The sequence below is a fragment of the Aotus nancymaae genome, unplaced genomic scaffold (assembly GCF_030222135.1).
Source record: "Aotus nancymaae isolate 86718 unplaced genomic scaffold, 86718_ANA_hifiasm-v0.15.2.pri h1tg000011l, whole genome shotgun sequence".
NCBI lineage: Eukaryota > Metazoa > Chordata > Mammalia > Primates > Aotidae > Aotus > Aotus nancymaae.
This window is the reverse complement of record NW_026988422.1, coordinates 58168215-58183534: the sequence shown is the minus strand read 5'-3', so window position 1 is coordinate 58183534 and position 15320 is coordinate 58168215. Positions and strand designations below refer to the sequence as shown.

The window sequence follows — 15320 nt, the reverse complement described above, 5'->3', positions numbered from 1 at the left end:
CCCATGGGTCCGAAGGGCCAGCTGTTTTTGGAAGCCCAATTTATGAAGTTAATAGAGGAGAGCTGCCAGGCTAGGCTGAGGGCGAATGGGGTGGAGGGCACAGAGCTCCTCGCCCACTTGTCTGCCCATTGCTGTTTGGAAACCTTAGGTGTCGGGCAGGGTGTGGGCACACCTTGAACATTTAACTAAGTAGCATCATTATGGGCACAAACTGCCCAGGCAGTTTTCACGTGGGTCTGAAGACCCCAGCCTCTGGGTTGGGAATTTTTCCTCATCTTGGTTGAAAGAGCCCAGAGTCCACAGTGAGAGCAGACCGTGGTGGACCTGGTGGCTGCCTCTTGGCTCTGTGCTGGCCTGTGATGGGGATCTCATGATCCATAAAGAAATGAAGAAAATGAAGTCCTTTGGTGAGATTTCCATAAAGTTAGGCTTATTCAAACATTTCCTTTTGGCTCTGAAATGTCTTTTCTTTCATGAAATTATGGTGGTAATGATTGGCAGTTGTGTGTGTGTGTGTGTGTGTGTGTGTGTGTCTGTATGTCTTAAAGTCTTAGCAACCTGAATAAAAGGTTAGCAGCTTTATGTTGTTCCCTCAAATTTGTTCCATAATTCTACTGATTCGTGAAATCTTGACGTCTAGAGATGGCTGTTTTGGTCCATTGTGGAGGCTTGGCCAGGACTTCCCTGAAACAATCCCAGAAAAATAGCAAGTTCCATTCTTGTGCTGGGTGAGTTTGGTAAACTCTGCCCTTTGATGAAACTGCAGCGGTTCTTTCAAGACTGATGGTGATGGAGCCTCTCCTGGGGACTGTGGTCACCTTCTCATTAAGACTCTTGCCTTCTTCTGTTCCCACCTACCTCTACTGCCCTTAATCGGGGGATATTGCTTCATTGGACCAGCCTGGGGCAAACATGGCACCAGACCCTTCTCTTGATGTCCCACAACCTAACTGAGGCTAGGAAGGGACATGCAAACAGGATTTGGCTAAGGGCTTGCGATTTGCTTGAAGGAAATGAGTGCACAGATAACACCAGGCTGGACAGTGGGGTTTACAAATCCACAGCTCACAGTCTCCACCCCATCCTAGCTGCCTGTGCCCTTCTACGTGGTGATGGCAGTGGCAACCAGCTGGAGACCATTAGGGAGCCAGAGCTGAGCCAAGAGCCTGCAGCCCTCCACACAGGGAGAGCCTCTCTCCTGCTCACCTCTGAGGACTAGGCTGGGATTTATAAAGGGAGATATGAACCTCCTTATATGGATGCTTTAGGAATAAAGGGCAGGACCTGTCAAAGAACTGGAAACTTCCTCCTTTACGCCAATACAAGCCTCTCAGAACACAGGGCTTTTTGATTTCTGTCATTTAACCCCAAATCCCCATTACAGCAGTAGATGACAATGAATTGGGCTCAGAAGACTCCAATTGTTAAAAATGTGTTTAGCATCAGATTAGGCACTTGGCCCTGTATAAGGACACTTGGACAGCAATAACACTTTTTTTCTGGAGTCTTTTTATTTCCCTTAAATAAACAAGAATTTTAAGTGGCACAGTCACGTTTTCTTATTTGCTTCGGGAGATGTATTTTGTCCAAACCGTAGCTAACTCCTTTTTCCTCCTTATTCCTGCAATTTAAAAATCCTGGCATATTTTTCTACTTTGACCATGTACTTGTATTTGTAAAATAATTGCACGATCTTACTGTTCTCTTCGTCCTCACAACAGCCATAAGAGGTGGGCATTGCTCTTCTTGTTTCAGTGATGAGGATTCTGAGGCTTGGGGGAGCTAAGTGACTTGCTTAAGGTCATGCTGCTAGTAAGAGGCAGAACCGACATCTGTCTGGCCCAGATCCCAGCCTCTCTCCTCTGTACAGCCAGATCCTGTCTATCACTAGGGAACGCATGGTTTGTTTATTTGGTTTTCTTCTCTGCAAAACTACCCAACTGGCCTTTAAGAGATTTGAACCCTGAGATCTTGGTGCCATGAGCACTGAGCAACAATTAGAGAAAAAACCGACAGCAGCAATAACATAACAATGACAACAAATCACCAAGAAAGGACCCTTTGAGTTTCCATCCTGATCAGACTGGAGAGCTCTTTGTCAGGGTCAAGTTCAGAAAAGTGGTAGTGGTCTGGGTAGAACATGAGCTGCTCCTTTCACCTCTCTGGGATGCTCTGTGGCCCTGGCACTAACCTGAGCATGGCACCAGCCTGGTACCCAGGACAAGGCTCCCAGTGAGCCCGCAGCTCAGCCACCTCGCTCTCCCAGGTGCTTTCTTGGAAGCCCTTGGAGAGAGTGTGCTTTCTTTTTTTATTTTATTATTATTTTTTTAGACTGAGTCTCGCTCTTTCATCCAGGCTGGAGTGCAATGGCATGATCTTGGCTCACTGCAACCTCCACTTCCCAAGTTCAAGCAATTCTAGTGCCTCAGCCTCCCCTGTAGCTGGGATTACAGGCATGTGCCACCAAGCCCAGCTAATCTTTGTATTTTTTGATGGGGTTTCACTCTGTTGGTCAGGCTGGTCTCAAACTCCTGTCCTCAGCTGATCCGCCCACCTTGGCCTTCCAAAGTGCTGGGATAATAGGTGTGAACCACCACGCCAGGCCAGTCCTAGTTTGCCTTCTGCCAGGAAAGCATAAGGAGTTTGCTCATGGCCTGGCCCTGAGGGCTGACAGAACAGGGGTAGAGATGGAAGAGGAAGAGAATCCCAGAACCTTATCCCACTTGGCCAGGAATCCAGTGGGGAGGCTAGGCATAGGACCTACTGGGGGAAGGGATGCCCCCTGAGGCCTGAGCAGAGGCCTCCAGGCTGAGCTCCCACTGGGGTCTGGGCTGGTTATCGGGTGGCACAGAACACAGGCTATGGATCAGGCCGCCCTGAGTTGGCATCCTGGTGTCCTGATTTAGCTCTTGTGTATCCTTTGGCAGGACTGAGCCTCTCTCAGCTTTGATGTCTGCAATGCACTTATACTCACCACAGTCCAGACGCTGTCATATACACAGTGGTTCATAGACATTGTGACAATGACAGAGTATTTACAACAGAGGCTGCCTTTCAGAACAGCCTGCCCAATAATAAACATAAAGAGAATGTGCTCAAATGTATGAGACAATTCAAACAGTTAAAATGTCAAAGGACGTGAGCGGAGGATTTTCACAAGTGGTAAATAAATACCTGAAATACTTCAACCTCAAAAATAATTTTTAAAGGAGACGGGGGAGGTGAAAGGAACATTGAAGTACCACTTTATGCTTCTTCAAAGCGAGCAAAGTATTAAAAATTAATAATATACTATGCTGGCAAGGTTGTGGTCTAAGTGCTTCGTTTATACATTTGGATGCAAGCCTTTCAGAAAGCAATACACCAGTGTGTGCCTACAGACATAAATGTTTGTAACCTTTGATATGGTCATTCTAGCCCCAGGAATTCATTTTGAAGTTTTTGTTTTGTTTTGCTTTTTTGAGATGGAGTCTCACTCTGTTGCCCAGGCTGGAGTGCAGTGGTGTGATCTCGGCTCACTGCATCTTCCACTTCCTAGGTTCAAACGATTCTCAGCCTCAGCCTCATAAGTAGCCGGGAATACAGACATGCATCACCACACCCAGCTAATTTTGGTATTTTTAGTAGTGATGAAGTTTCACCATGTTGACCAGGCTGATCTCAAACTCCTGGACTAAAGTGATCTGCCTGCCACGGCCTCCCAAAGTATTGGGATTACAGGCATGGGCTACCTCACCCAGCCTCATTCTAAAGTTTTAATCCTTTCAAAATGTTTCCTATAACATTTTTTCAAACATAAAAAATAGAATAGTACAACAAATCCCCCTGTACTAAAGGAATATTGACAGAAGACAAAGTCATAAAGGTAAGGATGTACACATTTAAAACTTAGACACAGGCCAGGTGCAATGGCTTACACCTGTAAGCCCAGCACTTTGGGAGGCCAAGGTGAATGGATCACCTGAGGCCAGGAGTTTGAGACCAGCCTGGCCAACATGGAAAAACCCTGTCTCTACTAAAAATACAAACGAATAAGCCAGGAGTGGTGGTAGGCTCCTATAATCCCAGCTACTCGGGAGGCTGAGGCAGGAGAAATGCTTGAACCCAGGAGGTGGAGGCTGCAGTGAGCTGAGATCGTGCCATTGCACTCCAGCCTGGGCAACAAGAGCGAAAGTCCATCTCAAAAACAAAAATAAACAAAAAACTTTTTAAAAAAATCTAAATATGTAACAGGTGAATATCTGAGTAAGTTGTGATTCATCTTCAGATGGTCTATCATGTAGCGATGAACATAACAGATATGAAAAGTTGAATTGTGCAACAAGTGATCTAATGTTAAGTGAAAAACTGGAATTTAAAATTGTATCTCTAGGTGATGACAATAGTGGAAAATCCTATACATGAGCACAGGTTTAAAAAAATATGCAAAAGTATTTGCTGTGTTGGGATAGGAGATGACAAATTCATGTTTTCTCTTTGAATATTGTTGTTATATTTTTCTTACAATAAAAATAAATGAGAGGGAGATTCTAGGCTCTGCCCTGAATCTGTGAAGGTGTGTTTGTCAGATGCTATTCTACAGGTCATTCATATTAAGGGATATATTAAGAAGTGGTAGGGGGTGGGGCCAGGATTTGGTTTTAGGGCAGGGGCTGGTCCATAGTGGGTTCTCAAAGACTCCTGGAATGTCAGAGCTGCGTGAGGACCGTCTAACGCCCCCATTTTGCAGTCAAGGGTCCTGAGGCCCAGAGAGGCTAAGTGACTTGCCTGGAATAACCCAGCAAAAGCCTGGCAGTTCCACATAGAGGTTGGTATTTCTACAAAACTGGGCGGCGGGCCTTAGATCAGTCCTTCTGCCTCGGGGCACCTTCATGGCTGGGAGTCAGCCACACATGGGTGAGAAGGCAGCCAGAGAGCATTCTTCTTGTGCCAAGGCAGGGTGGGTAGCTGGATGAGGGGTGGCACACACTGTTCCCGGGATGCAAACTCCTGGGCTGGGGTTGTCTCCACAGGACCCTGAGTAACCTCAGCCAGAGCCGCCCTTCCCATCACCACGTGGGGTTGTCCCGCAGTGTCCGACTTCACCCGACTGCCACAGCCAATGGCCAGCTCTTTTCCAACGCCCTGCCTTCGGGACCAGGCCTGGAGCAGAGGGATGGCACCCAGCAGGCGGTCCCTCCAGAGCACCCCTCATCCTCCTGGGGTAAGGATGCCCTGCCATGGGTCCTAGAAGAGCAGGACTTCTAGATCTCTCTTCTCCCACCTCAGCTTTCCTCTCCCCTCTCATAGAGGGGCTGAGTTGTCACCTTGCCCCTCATTCTTTCAACCAATCAACAAACACTTGTTGAGCACCTGCTTTGTCCCGGGCTCCAGGGGTCCCGAATCAGCAGACCTGGACTTTGCCCCTGTTGCAACCCTTAGACCTGGACTGCTCTATTTCTGCCCAATCTGCCATCTCCTCCTGCCTTTGCTTCCCTCATATCCCACCATGAACAACTCCTGGGTGCCGGTCCTTCTACCTCATCCTTCCTGCAAACCCCAACCCTCCTGGATCAACCCAACCAGCGGTTTCCTCAGCACCTACAGCTGCGCCTCTGCTTCCCACAGCAGAAAACAGAATCTCTGTGGATTCGCGCCATGACTCATTCTCTGTTGTTGCCTGACAACCCCTCCCTGTGTGCCTGGACATTCTCTCCCTCTATTTCTCAAAGCAGCTACTCCAGGCCTCCCCTCCCCTCCCCTCCTTTCCTGAGGCCCCATCCATCAGCCCACAGACATGCCCCCACCTCCCAGAGAGCTCCCCAACTTCCTGTCCATCTGCCACACTCACCCCCACCACTTCCTTGTCTACGTCTGTGCCTGAGCTCACCTCTTTCCTTTTTTTCCATTTTAAAAATTGAAGTGGAATTCACATAAAATTAACCATTTTAAAGGCTACACTTTAGTGGCTCTTAGTATATTCATAATTTTATGCAACCATTGCCACTATTTGATTCCACAATGTTTTTATCACTCCACATAGAGACCATGTACCCATTAAAGCAGGAGTCACTCCTTATCTCCCCCTCCTATCCCTGGCAACCACTCGTCGACATCCGGTCTCTATAGATTTGCATGTCCTCAACATTTCACTTGAATGGAGTCATACAGTGTGCCATCTTTTGTGTCTGTCTTCTTTTACTTAGCATTACATTTTCCCTCCCCTCCCCTCCCATCTTCTTCTCTGTTCTTCTCATTTCTACAGAGTCTTGCTCTGTTGCCCAGGCTGGAGTATGGTGGCATGATCACAGCTCACTGTAACCTCAAACTCCCGAGCTCAAGTGATCCTTCTACCTCAGGCTCTGGAGTAGCTGGGACTACAGGCATGCACCACTATGCCTGGCTAATTTTTAAATTTTTTGTAGAGATGGGGTCTTGCCATGTTGCCCAGGCTGGTCTCAAACTCCTGGCCTCAACTGATCCTCCTGCCTCAGCCTCCCAAAGTACTGGGATTGCAGGCGTGAGTCCCCGTGCCTGGCTTAACATAACGTTTCCGAGGTTTATGCTTGTTGCAGGGTGTATCCGTGCTTCATTCCTTTCCATGGTTGATGATTCCTTTCATGCTATCTTGAGGGGGAGGTGTCTCTCTTGTCTAAGGCACACCCTGGCACCCTTTCTCATTTCCTCTGGAATGCTGGCATCACTTGTCCCCCCACTTCTGCATCTTCACCCTGTCCCTCCCTTTCCCTTCAGCATGTACAATTGCTTCCAGCTCTCTCATTCACACACATACACACACACACTCGTTTCTCCGCCTCCTTCTGGCTCCCTCTCCATCTCCTCCCTTTATAGTCCAGTTTCTCGAACCCATGGTCAACACATATTTTTCAACTTCCCCCCCTCCCACTTCTCCCTCACCCCTCTGCCTCTGGCTTCCGTCCCCGGGCTCCCCATACTGAATTAATACCCCAATTCCATTGCCACCACCCTTAGTAAATGAAGTGACCTCAGTTTGCACTGCTGCCATGACCTCCCAAGTGTTCACCCTGCCTCCAGACGCCCCTGCATGTCACAGCCAGGATGATGTCTTACTGAAAAGTCACCCACCAAATAAAGTGCCTGATCCTTGTCCTGGTAATCAGGTCCCCTCCAAACCTGACTCTAATCCTTCTTTCAGGCTTTATCTTCTTCTCTTCTCTTAGAGAACTCTCCTCTCTGGCAAGCCTGAGCCGCATTCCATTCCCTAACTTTGGGTTCAAAGTCCAACTGCATCACTTGCTAGCTGTGTCACTTGGGCACCTAAACTTCTCTGGGCCTCAGTTTTCTTAGCTGTAAAATGGACATAGTAGGTTGGACATATGAAAAATGCCAACACTCAGCCATAGGAACCTACAAAAATGGCAATTTCTAATGGTTCAATCTAACATACTACTATTCAAGAGGGTTGATGTGCGTGAAGTGTGAGCTTGGTGGCTGGCACATCTGCAAGCTTCTCAGTCTCAAAGGTATCACCCTGCCCCTATGATGGGACACTGCAAACTCTCTTGGGATGAATGCAGCCCGAGTTCCATGGGCCTTTCTAACCAGCCTCTGGAAGTCATAGCTGTGCCTCTCAGCCCTGCCCCCTGGACCCAAGCCCTCTCTCTGCAGGGCTGAACCTCACGGAGAAAATAAAAAAGATCAAGATCGTCTTCACTCCTACCATCTGCAAGCAGACCTGTGCCCACGGATACTGTGCCAACAGCTGCGAGAGGGGCGACACCACCACCCTGTACAGCCAGGGCGGCCATGGGCACGACCCCAAGTCTGGCTTCCGCATCTGTGAGTGCCTTTCCCACTCAGATGGTTCCCAGCTGGCCCTGGAGGGTAGATGGCCAGGGAGCCAGGCCTGTCTTGGACTGGAGCCTGCTGCTCCCAAACTGTGGCTCCTCAAGTTGTCCGAAATCACATGGGGAGCTGAGTCCTCACTTGGCAGCCTAGCTGTGTGACTCTCGGAGTCACATAACCTCTCTGAGTCCAAGTTTCCTCAACAGAGAAGAGACGGAGTTCATGATAATACCACTGCCCCATCTCCCAGGTTATTGTGGGGTGCAGGGAAAGGCCTAAACGAGCTTTTTGGGAAGGCAGGAGCTGGTTATTATCTACCCTTCTTCACTCTACATAAATGCAGTGGAAAGTCCCTGCATTTCAGGGGCCTCTGGGCTACAGAAGCCATCTAGGATCAGTGTTCTGCTGCCTGTTTCTCTGTGGTGGTCACGAGCCACAGAGTGGGTGCTGTTGTTCTTCCACCGCTGGTTACCTTGACGTTGCAGATTTCTGCCAGATCCCCTGCCTGAACGGAGGCCGCTGCATCGGCAGGGACGAGTGCTGGTGCCCCACCAACTCCACCGGGAAGTTCTGCCACCTGCCTGTCCCGCAGCCAGACAGGGAGCCTCCAGGGAGGGGCTCCCGCCCCAGAGCCCTGCTGGAAGCCCCCTTGAAGCAGTCCACCTTCACACTGCCGCTCTCCAACCAGCTGGGTGAGTGCCAGCACCGCCGGGCCAGCGGGACCCTGGGAGGAGTGCCAGTTGGGTAGAGGCTGTCACAGTTGCTGTGCAAGGACAGGGAAACTGCCTGCAGTCCTTCCTTTACTATCAAACCCCCGTCTTTCTCCTGGCCCTCAGCGCTGAGTTTCATTCCCTAAACTCGGCCCTCTCCCATTGAAATTCATCCACTTGTTTTTGCCCTCTCCCTATGCTGGGTACCTTGGGGAAGGCAAAACAGTGTAAGGGCAGGGAGCTGTCCTCAAGGAACCCATGGGCTTGGGTAATAGAGGGAGAATGGATGGGAAATAGAATATCAGCATAAAACATTTCATTTCCCCTGCCTTCCATTATTAGGTGCCAAAAAAACTACAGAATGCTTTAGGAGATCAGGGGACGGAGAGGCTCCTAAGCCCAGAGTGCCTGGGACAGCTGCATGGAGGGGATGGACCGCAGTTAGGCCTTAAACAATGGGTAGCATCTGGTTAAGGAGGGACTGGCACGAGCAAAGCCATGGAGGTGGCCCATGCAGGAGCCAGGGGGCTGAAACTCCAGGGTTGGCCAGGGTCATGGGGGAGGTGGAATCAGAAAGGTAGCTGGGAACGTGATGATGAGGCTCCTTCAGTGACGGAGTTTGCACTTCATCCCGTTCCCACAAGGGATCATTCTGGGGCTGTAACTTGGGAGCAAAGAAATGGAGAGTTTTGGGGTGACACATAGCCAGTGGCCTGCCTGGCCCAGGGCTGGTGGAGACCCTTCAGAGGGTTGGAAAACGAGAGTGGGGCCCTGCTTCCCTGGCTCTGACCCCAGCCCCTGTGCCCAGCCTCTGTGAACCCCTCCCTGGTGAAGGTGCACATTCACCACCCGCCCGAGGCTTCAGTGCAGATCCACCAGGTGGCCCGGGTGCGGGGCGGAGCAGAGGAGGCCCTAGAGGAGAACAGCGTGGAGACCAGACCCCCGCCCCGGCTGCCTGCCAGCCCTGGCCACAGCCTCTGGGACAGCAACAGCATCCCCGCGCGGTCTGGAGAGCCCCCTCGGCCACGACCCCCAGCAGCACCCAGGCCTCGAGGACTGCTGGGCCGGTGTTACCTGAACACTGTGAACGGACAGGTGAGGACACAGCTCTGGCCTCAGCCCTGGATGCTTCCAGGACGCAACTGTCCCCAGTCTGCCCTTTCCCTCCTCTCTGTCCTCTTTGTTCTTATGGAATGTGAGTGTCTGCAGAGTCTCCCATTTCCCAGATGGGAAAACCCAAGGCATGAAATTGCCCGTGTATGGAGAAGCTGGGCCTCCTTCCTGGGCTCCACTTGGTGCCTGTCAATACCAGGCACATAGAAGAGGACCCAAGGAAGTTCCCCTCTGGAGGAGTTGTCACCAGCATCCTCAGGTGAAGGCAGCCTAGAGTTTTGATTCTATGACCCCTGGCACAGGGACCAGTGGGCCGTTAGGATCTGGCCAGGAGCTTTGTAACCAGTTGAGACCACAGTTGGGGTCACAGAGGTGTGAAATTAGCAAATGGAGGTTAACCCCAAAGCCCTGGTGGTACAAAGATGAGAGATACCCCATTCCCCCCAGAGCCAACCTCAGCTCATAATGGGAAATCGGGGAAGCTTCTCTGAGGCCAGCCACCCAAGAATAGGGGTTAGACCAGACCCGGTATGGTTTTTCTTGGGGTTGCCAGGAAACCCCTTAGTTTCCAGAAACCCTTTCTGAGGTTAGGGAACTGGAGGAGGTGGGACAGCCAAGGGGCAAACACCCTGAATTCTCAGATCATCCCTGGCCTCTCAGCTTGGGGTGTCCCTGAGCCTGGGGCTCTGCTCACAAGGAAGGCCCACACTGTGGGTGACCCTGGGGTTCCCTGGAGGTCAACAGAGGAAGCTCTTCCTTTAGGACCTTTGTCTGTGGCTGGGGCCATGGAGGGTGGTGGTTTGCAGCCCTATACATCTTGTGTCTAGGGATATCCCATCCACACACAAGGTTCAGGTCTGTGAGAGTGCATAGCAGTCTTCTCTGCCTCCTTCTGGGATATGGGCTGACTCCCTTCTCCCCTTCTTTGGCTGGGGACATCCTCAGGCAGAATGCGAGGAGTGGGTTCTGTGTCCTAGGCTTTCCCGGGACATCTGTGTGCAGCCTGGGAGGGAACAGGGGGTGGTCAGGTGTTCACAGGTGGCCATGGCCTCTCTTCCAGTGTGCCAACCCTCTGCTGGAGCTGACTACCCAAGAGGACTGCTGTGGCAGTGTGGGAGCCTTCTGGGGAGTGACTTTGTGTGCCCCATGCCCACCCAGACCAGGTGAGTGCTGGGGGCCAAGGTCAAGAGTTGTCGGGGAAGCCCTCCCAGGGCCTGGCCTCTGCTGCCAGGGTTTCCCCTCCAGGGTATCAGAGTCCAGGCTGGTAGAACAGGCTGGTAAACTACAGACTTCCCAGACCCGCATTGAAGGTGTTTCTGGCTGGCACTGAGGCTCCTGGCAGCCCTCTGCTGGTACAGCCTGGCCTGCCTGCTCCATCTGATTGCCTGCAAGGGCCTGCTCCCTCTTGAAGAAATTCTTGCTCAGATCTGAGGAATTTCATTCAGTGCTCCTCTACATACCCCTGCCCAGATGCCAGGGCCCCAGAGTTCTTGATTCGGTGACCCAGTGTTTTCCTTATTCTCTCCCTGGTGGGGCCCCAGACCTCCTCTTTACCTCCTTAGCTCCTGTTCTAGTCTCCCTCTCTTTGAATTAGGGTTGAAAGTCTAGCCTAGATGTCCTCATCCTTGGGATATGGGAACCCTAGTTCCTTGCCCTCCTTTGGATGATGGGAAAAACCTAACGTGTTCATTCATTCATTCATTCATTCATTCAAAAAATACTCACTGGGTACCTTGTATGTGCCAAGGCCTGAGATTTCAAGAGTGAGTGAATGCCTGCTCATGATGCTCTCCCAAGTCTTAGTCATACAGTTGGGAGGAGGGTGACCAGATGCCTGTGCCTGAGTGTGGCTTCTACCCACTTGGTCTGTCTTCCCTCAGGCCTCTTCCTGGGCCTGGGCTTGAGCCTGGTGTGTATTTCTTTTGCCTGTCAGAAGTCATCTTGGTCCATCAGCTTTGTCTTGTTGTTGTTGTTTTTTTTCTACTTCAGTTTTCTGTGGAAGGTCCATCAGCTCTGTCAGGGGCCTGGACAGGAGCCCAAAGGTGGGAGGGGCAGGGCTGTTTCTCGCATCAGACTCAGCTGTGAAGCAGTGATTGTATTTTCCAAACTAAAAATAAGTGTAGACAGTTTCACAGTGTGATAGAATTTTTGGCAAAATAGCAAAGGGTAGCATTCAGCTCCCAGGCTCAAATGTCTAACACATATAGGTAACCAGTCCCAGCTCTTCCTGATACCCTCTCTCCGTGTCAGTGTCCTGATCTGTAAAACGAAGATAGTAATAGTGCCAGCCTTGTAGGCTGCTGTAGAGATTAAATGAAATGATGCACGTGCTTAGTATTAGGTCAATAAACTGGCTCTAACTATCATTATCATTATTGTTATTAGGAAGTATCCCTCAATAAAGGGAAAATAGAATGCACCCACTGCCCTACCAGGAGATGTGCATCAAACTGTCCAGGTCTCCCCCGTAGACTAGAAATGTTTTTGCCACTTTATTCTTTCCTTGTTTTCTTTTCTCTTTCCCATCAGGCGTTGAACCCTTGAAACTTCTGTATCCCACATTCTAATCAGTCGACAAATATTTACATTGACCAAGCCCCCATGTGAAGTGGCCATAGTGTGCAGGCCCTAGACAGACAGTAGAGAAGGCAGTAAAAACCACACTTTCCTCTCCAAGCTTACAATTTAGTGGGGAGTCATAGGCGGCTGGTGGGCATCAGAAATGATGAGGTTTGAGCAGTGTCTGGTCAAGTGCTGAGTGCTGTGCAAACACAGGCAGTGGAACCCAGGCCCCTCATAGGTCCTATAGCACCTTTGTGCAAATTAGAAAAACCTGCCCTTCCATTCATTCAGAATCATCTTCATAAATATGCCAATCTAGGATGCCAATGATTCCCTTAGAGGTGGTGCTTTTGTGCAGTGCACAACCTGCACATCTGTACACTATGGGATGGGGGCCCTAGCTAAAGCCAGTGGATCAGAGAAAGCTTCTCAGAGGAGATGACATCCAGGATGAGATTTGAAGAATAATTAGGGGTAGGACAAGTTAAAGAGCAGGGAAGAGTTTAACAACTCAAGGAAATTGCATATGCAGATAAGACCAAGAGAATGATAACAAGAATAGCTAAAGATTCTATAGATCAACGAGATAGAAAATTAACAAGGATATTCAGGATTTGAACTCAGACCCGGAACAAGTAAACTTAATAAACATTTATAGAACTCTCTACTTCAAATACACAAAACATACATTACCACCTCACACCTATTCCAAAAGTGACTATATAATTGGAAGTAAATCACTCCTCAGTAATCGCATAGCATTTCATAGGTTTAAATGAAATATTGGTTGGCTGTTTGTTTGTTATCTTCTTCCCTTATTCCTTCCTGACTACATCATTAAGTATAATTATCAGTATAAAAGAGGTTTTCAATACCCATTACTAAATTGCATTCTAGCCTGGGCAAGAAAGCAATACTCCCATTCTCTCTCCCTCTTTCTTTTCCTTTTTCCTCCTCCCCATTCTCTCTCTTTCTTTCTCTTCCTTTTTCCTCCTTCCCATTCTCTCTCTCTCTCAAAAAAAAAAAAAGACCAAGAGAATGAGCAACATTTTCTGGAGCACAGTGTGGCTCTTGCTGAGCCCTGCTCGGCCCTGGCTCTCCTGTAGAAAGGCAGGCATGTCAGAAGGGTTAGGGGCCAGGGCTTCCAAGTCCCTGGTCTGGGCAGGTTCTGATTCCCAGGAGCTGGCTCATTCCGACAAGTGGGTGGGGGTCTCTCCCCGTTCACTCCATCAGCCCTCTGAGGAGTATGCAGTACCCGCTGCACTGACCGAGGTGCTGACCTGCCCTGGGACCTCCTGACCCAGTGGGGCTGTCCTATAAGGTTGTGGGAGCAGTGAGGTTTCAAGTGGCAATTCAGGAGCAGCCTTAGAATTTTCTTCTCCAGCTCGGTGTGGTGGCTCACGCCTGTAATCCCAGTACTTCGGGAGGCCAAGGTGAGCCGATCACGAGGTCACAAGTTCGAGACCAGCCTGGCCAAGATGGTGAAACGCCGGCTCTACTGAAAAATACAAAAATTAGCCGGGCATGGTGGCGCACACCTATAGTCCCAGCTACTCAGGAGGCTGAGGCAGGTGAACCCAGGAGGTGGAGGTTGCAGTGAGCCTAGATCATACCACTGCTCTCCAGCCTAGGCAACAGAGCAAGACTCTGTCTCAAAAAATAATAATAATAAGTTTCTCCTCCTTGTCTCGGGGCTCAGAAGCTGTCACAGTGTTGCCTCTGGAGTCTGAGAAATAATGAAGGGGAAGGGCAGGCTGAGCTGCCAACAGCTGGGGTGTAAAGGAGTGGAGTGGCGCAGCTGAGGAACAGGCTTTCAGAAGGGCCTTCCCCAGAATCCCTCTTCGTTGCTGGGATCCTTCTCACAGCTGAGGTCTACGCCCCTCCCGGAACCTGGGCAAGGCTTCAGGCCTAAGGTGTCCTCGATCCTGAGCTCTTGAGATGTAGCCCCCTGGGTTGGGTGTCAGCAGTCAGGGCGCTACAGGGTCCTGGGGTCAGTATCTCCTCTCTAATTCACTAAGCCAATCTGACAGTGATGTTAGTGAAAATGAAAATAGAGCCACTCTGGATTCTTCATTTATACGTCACATCTGCCGCTTATAGGATTGGAGCAGAGAGTGTGAGCCCAGGGCCTGCCTGTCCTGAGTTCTGGAACCCATCAGGGATGCAGAGATGCAGGCTGTAGGTCCATGCCAGGGCCAGCTGCTGCCAGTGGAGGATTCTGGGCCTGTTCCCCTCAATCAGGGCTTCCAGGCACAACAATCACATCCCCAGATCTTGGAAGCACTTGTGAGAGTGGGGAGCCCTCCGCTGGAAGGGTGGGGAGAAGAAAAGGCCAGAGTCTGTACTGAAGCGGCTACCTGCCCGCCCACTTGCTCCACTCCTGGTCCCACCTATGTGCCAGCCTCGAGAGCTCAGCCCACCTGATGCCCAAGGACCGTGCTCCAAATACAGCTGATGAGCTCGGATCAGACAGGGCTGGAGCCCAGTGGTGGTGGGCATGGGGGCAGAGCTCTGTGGATCAGGTGGGTGCAGAACACCAATCATACCCCTCCCCCAACACACCCAACGCTCAGCCCTTGCCCTCACTCTGCCCCGTCCCAGATGGTGGCCTCCCCACTGTGTTCAGAACATCTCAGCACGCTGGGCACCAGGGCACAGTCCCTGGAATGTCAAGCATCCCAGCACACTGAGCAAGAAATAACAAAGACCGGGGCAACATAAACACTGAAAATACATGAAAGTGCAGCTGGGCATTGTATAGAGAAGGGACAAGACGTTGGGGAGCCTTGTTTGCGTTGACAGAGTGCCAGGCACCTTGCTTCGTGCCTGAGCCTGGGGCTGGGGTGGGCACGTTTCTTTAAGTGGGCATGACAAGGAAGCTTCTGTACAAGAAGCAGAGGAGGAAAAGACAAACTGCCAGGGCAGGTTGGGGGAAGGTTAGCAAGACAGGTGGGACTTCTGGGTCCTAGATCATCCCTGGCCCCAGTGGCTTCGCCTCTCTGAGCCCGTATTTCTCCTCTGATAAAATAGGATTCTGCTTCTTGGGGGAAGCCTTTGTCATCTGCAATGAGGTGTTCTAGCGAATCAGGTGGCGATGGGAGTGATAGGGTGAGGGCTTCATGGTTTCCC

At 50.5% G+C, this 15320-nt stretch overlaps 1 protein-coding gene across 1 annotated transcript in view; it reads left to right on the top strand.

Moving 5' to 3' along the window:
• Positions 1-15320, top strand: part of LTBP2 (latent transforming growth factor beta binding protein 2) — a 167692-nt gene that overhangs the window by 102407 nt on the left and 49965 nt on the right. The window contains exons 9-13 of the mRNA XM_064374527.1: positions 5013-5203; positions 7630-7800; positions 8292-8498; positions 9325-9611; positions 10690-10792. Of these exons, the coding sequence (XP_064230597.1) occupies positions 5013-5203; positions 7630-7800; positions 8292-8498; positions 9325-9611; positions 10690-10792 (959 nt within the window). The remainder of the gene's footprint in view (positions 1-5012; positions 5204-7629; positions 7801-8291; positions 8499-9324; positions 9612-10689; positions 10793-15320) is intronic.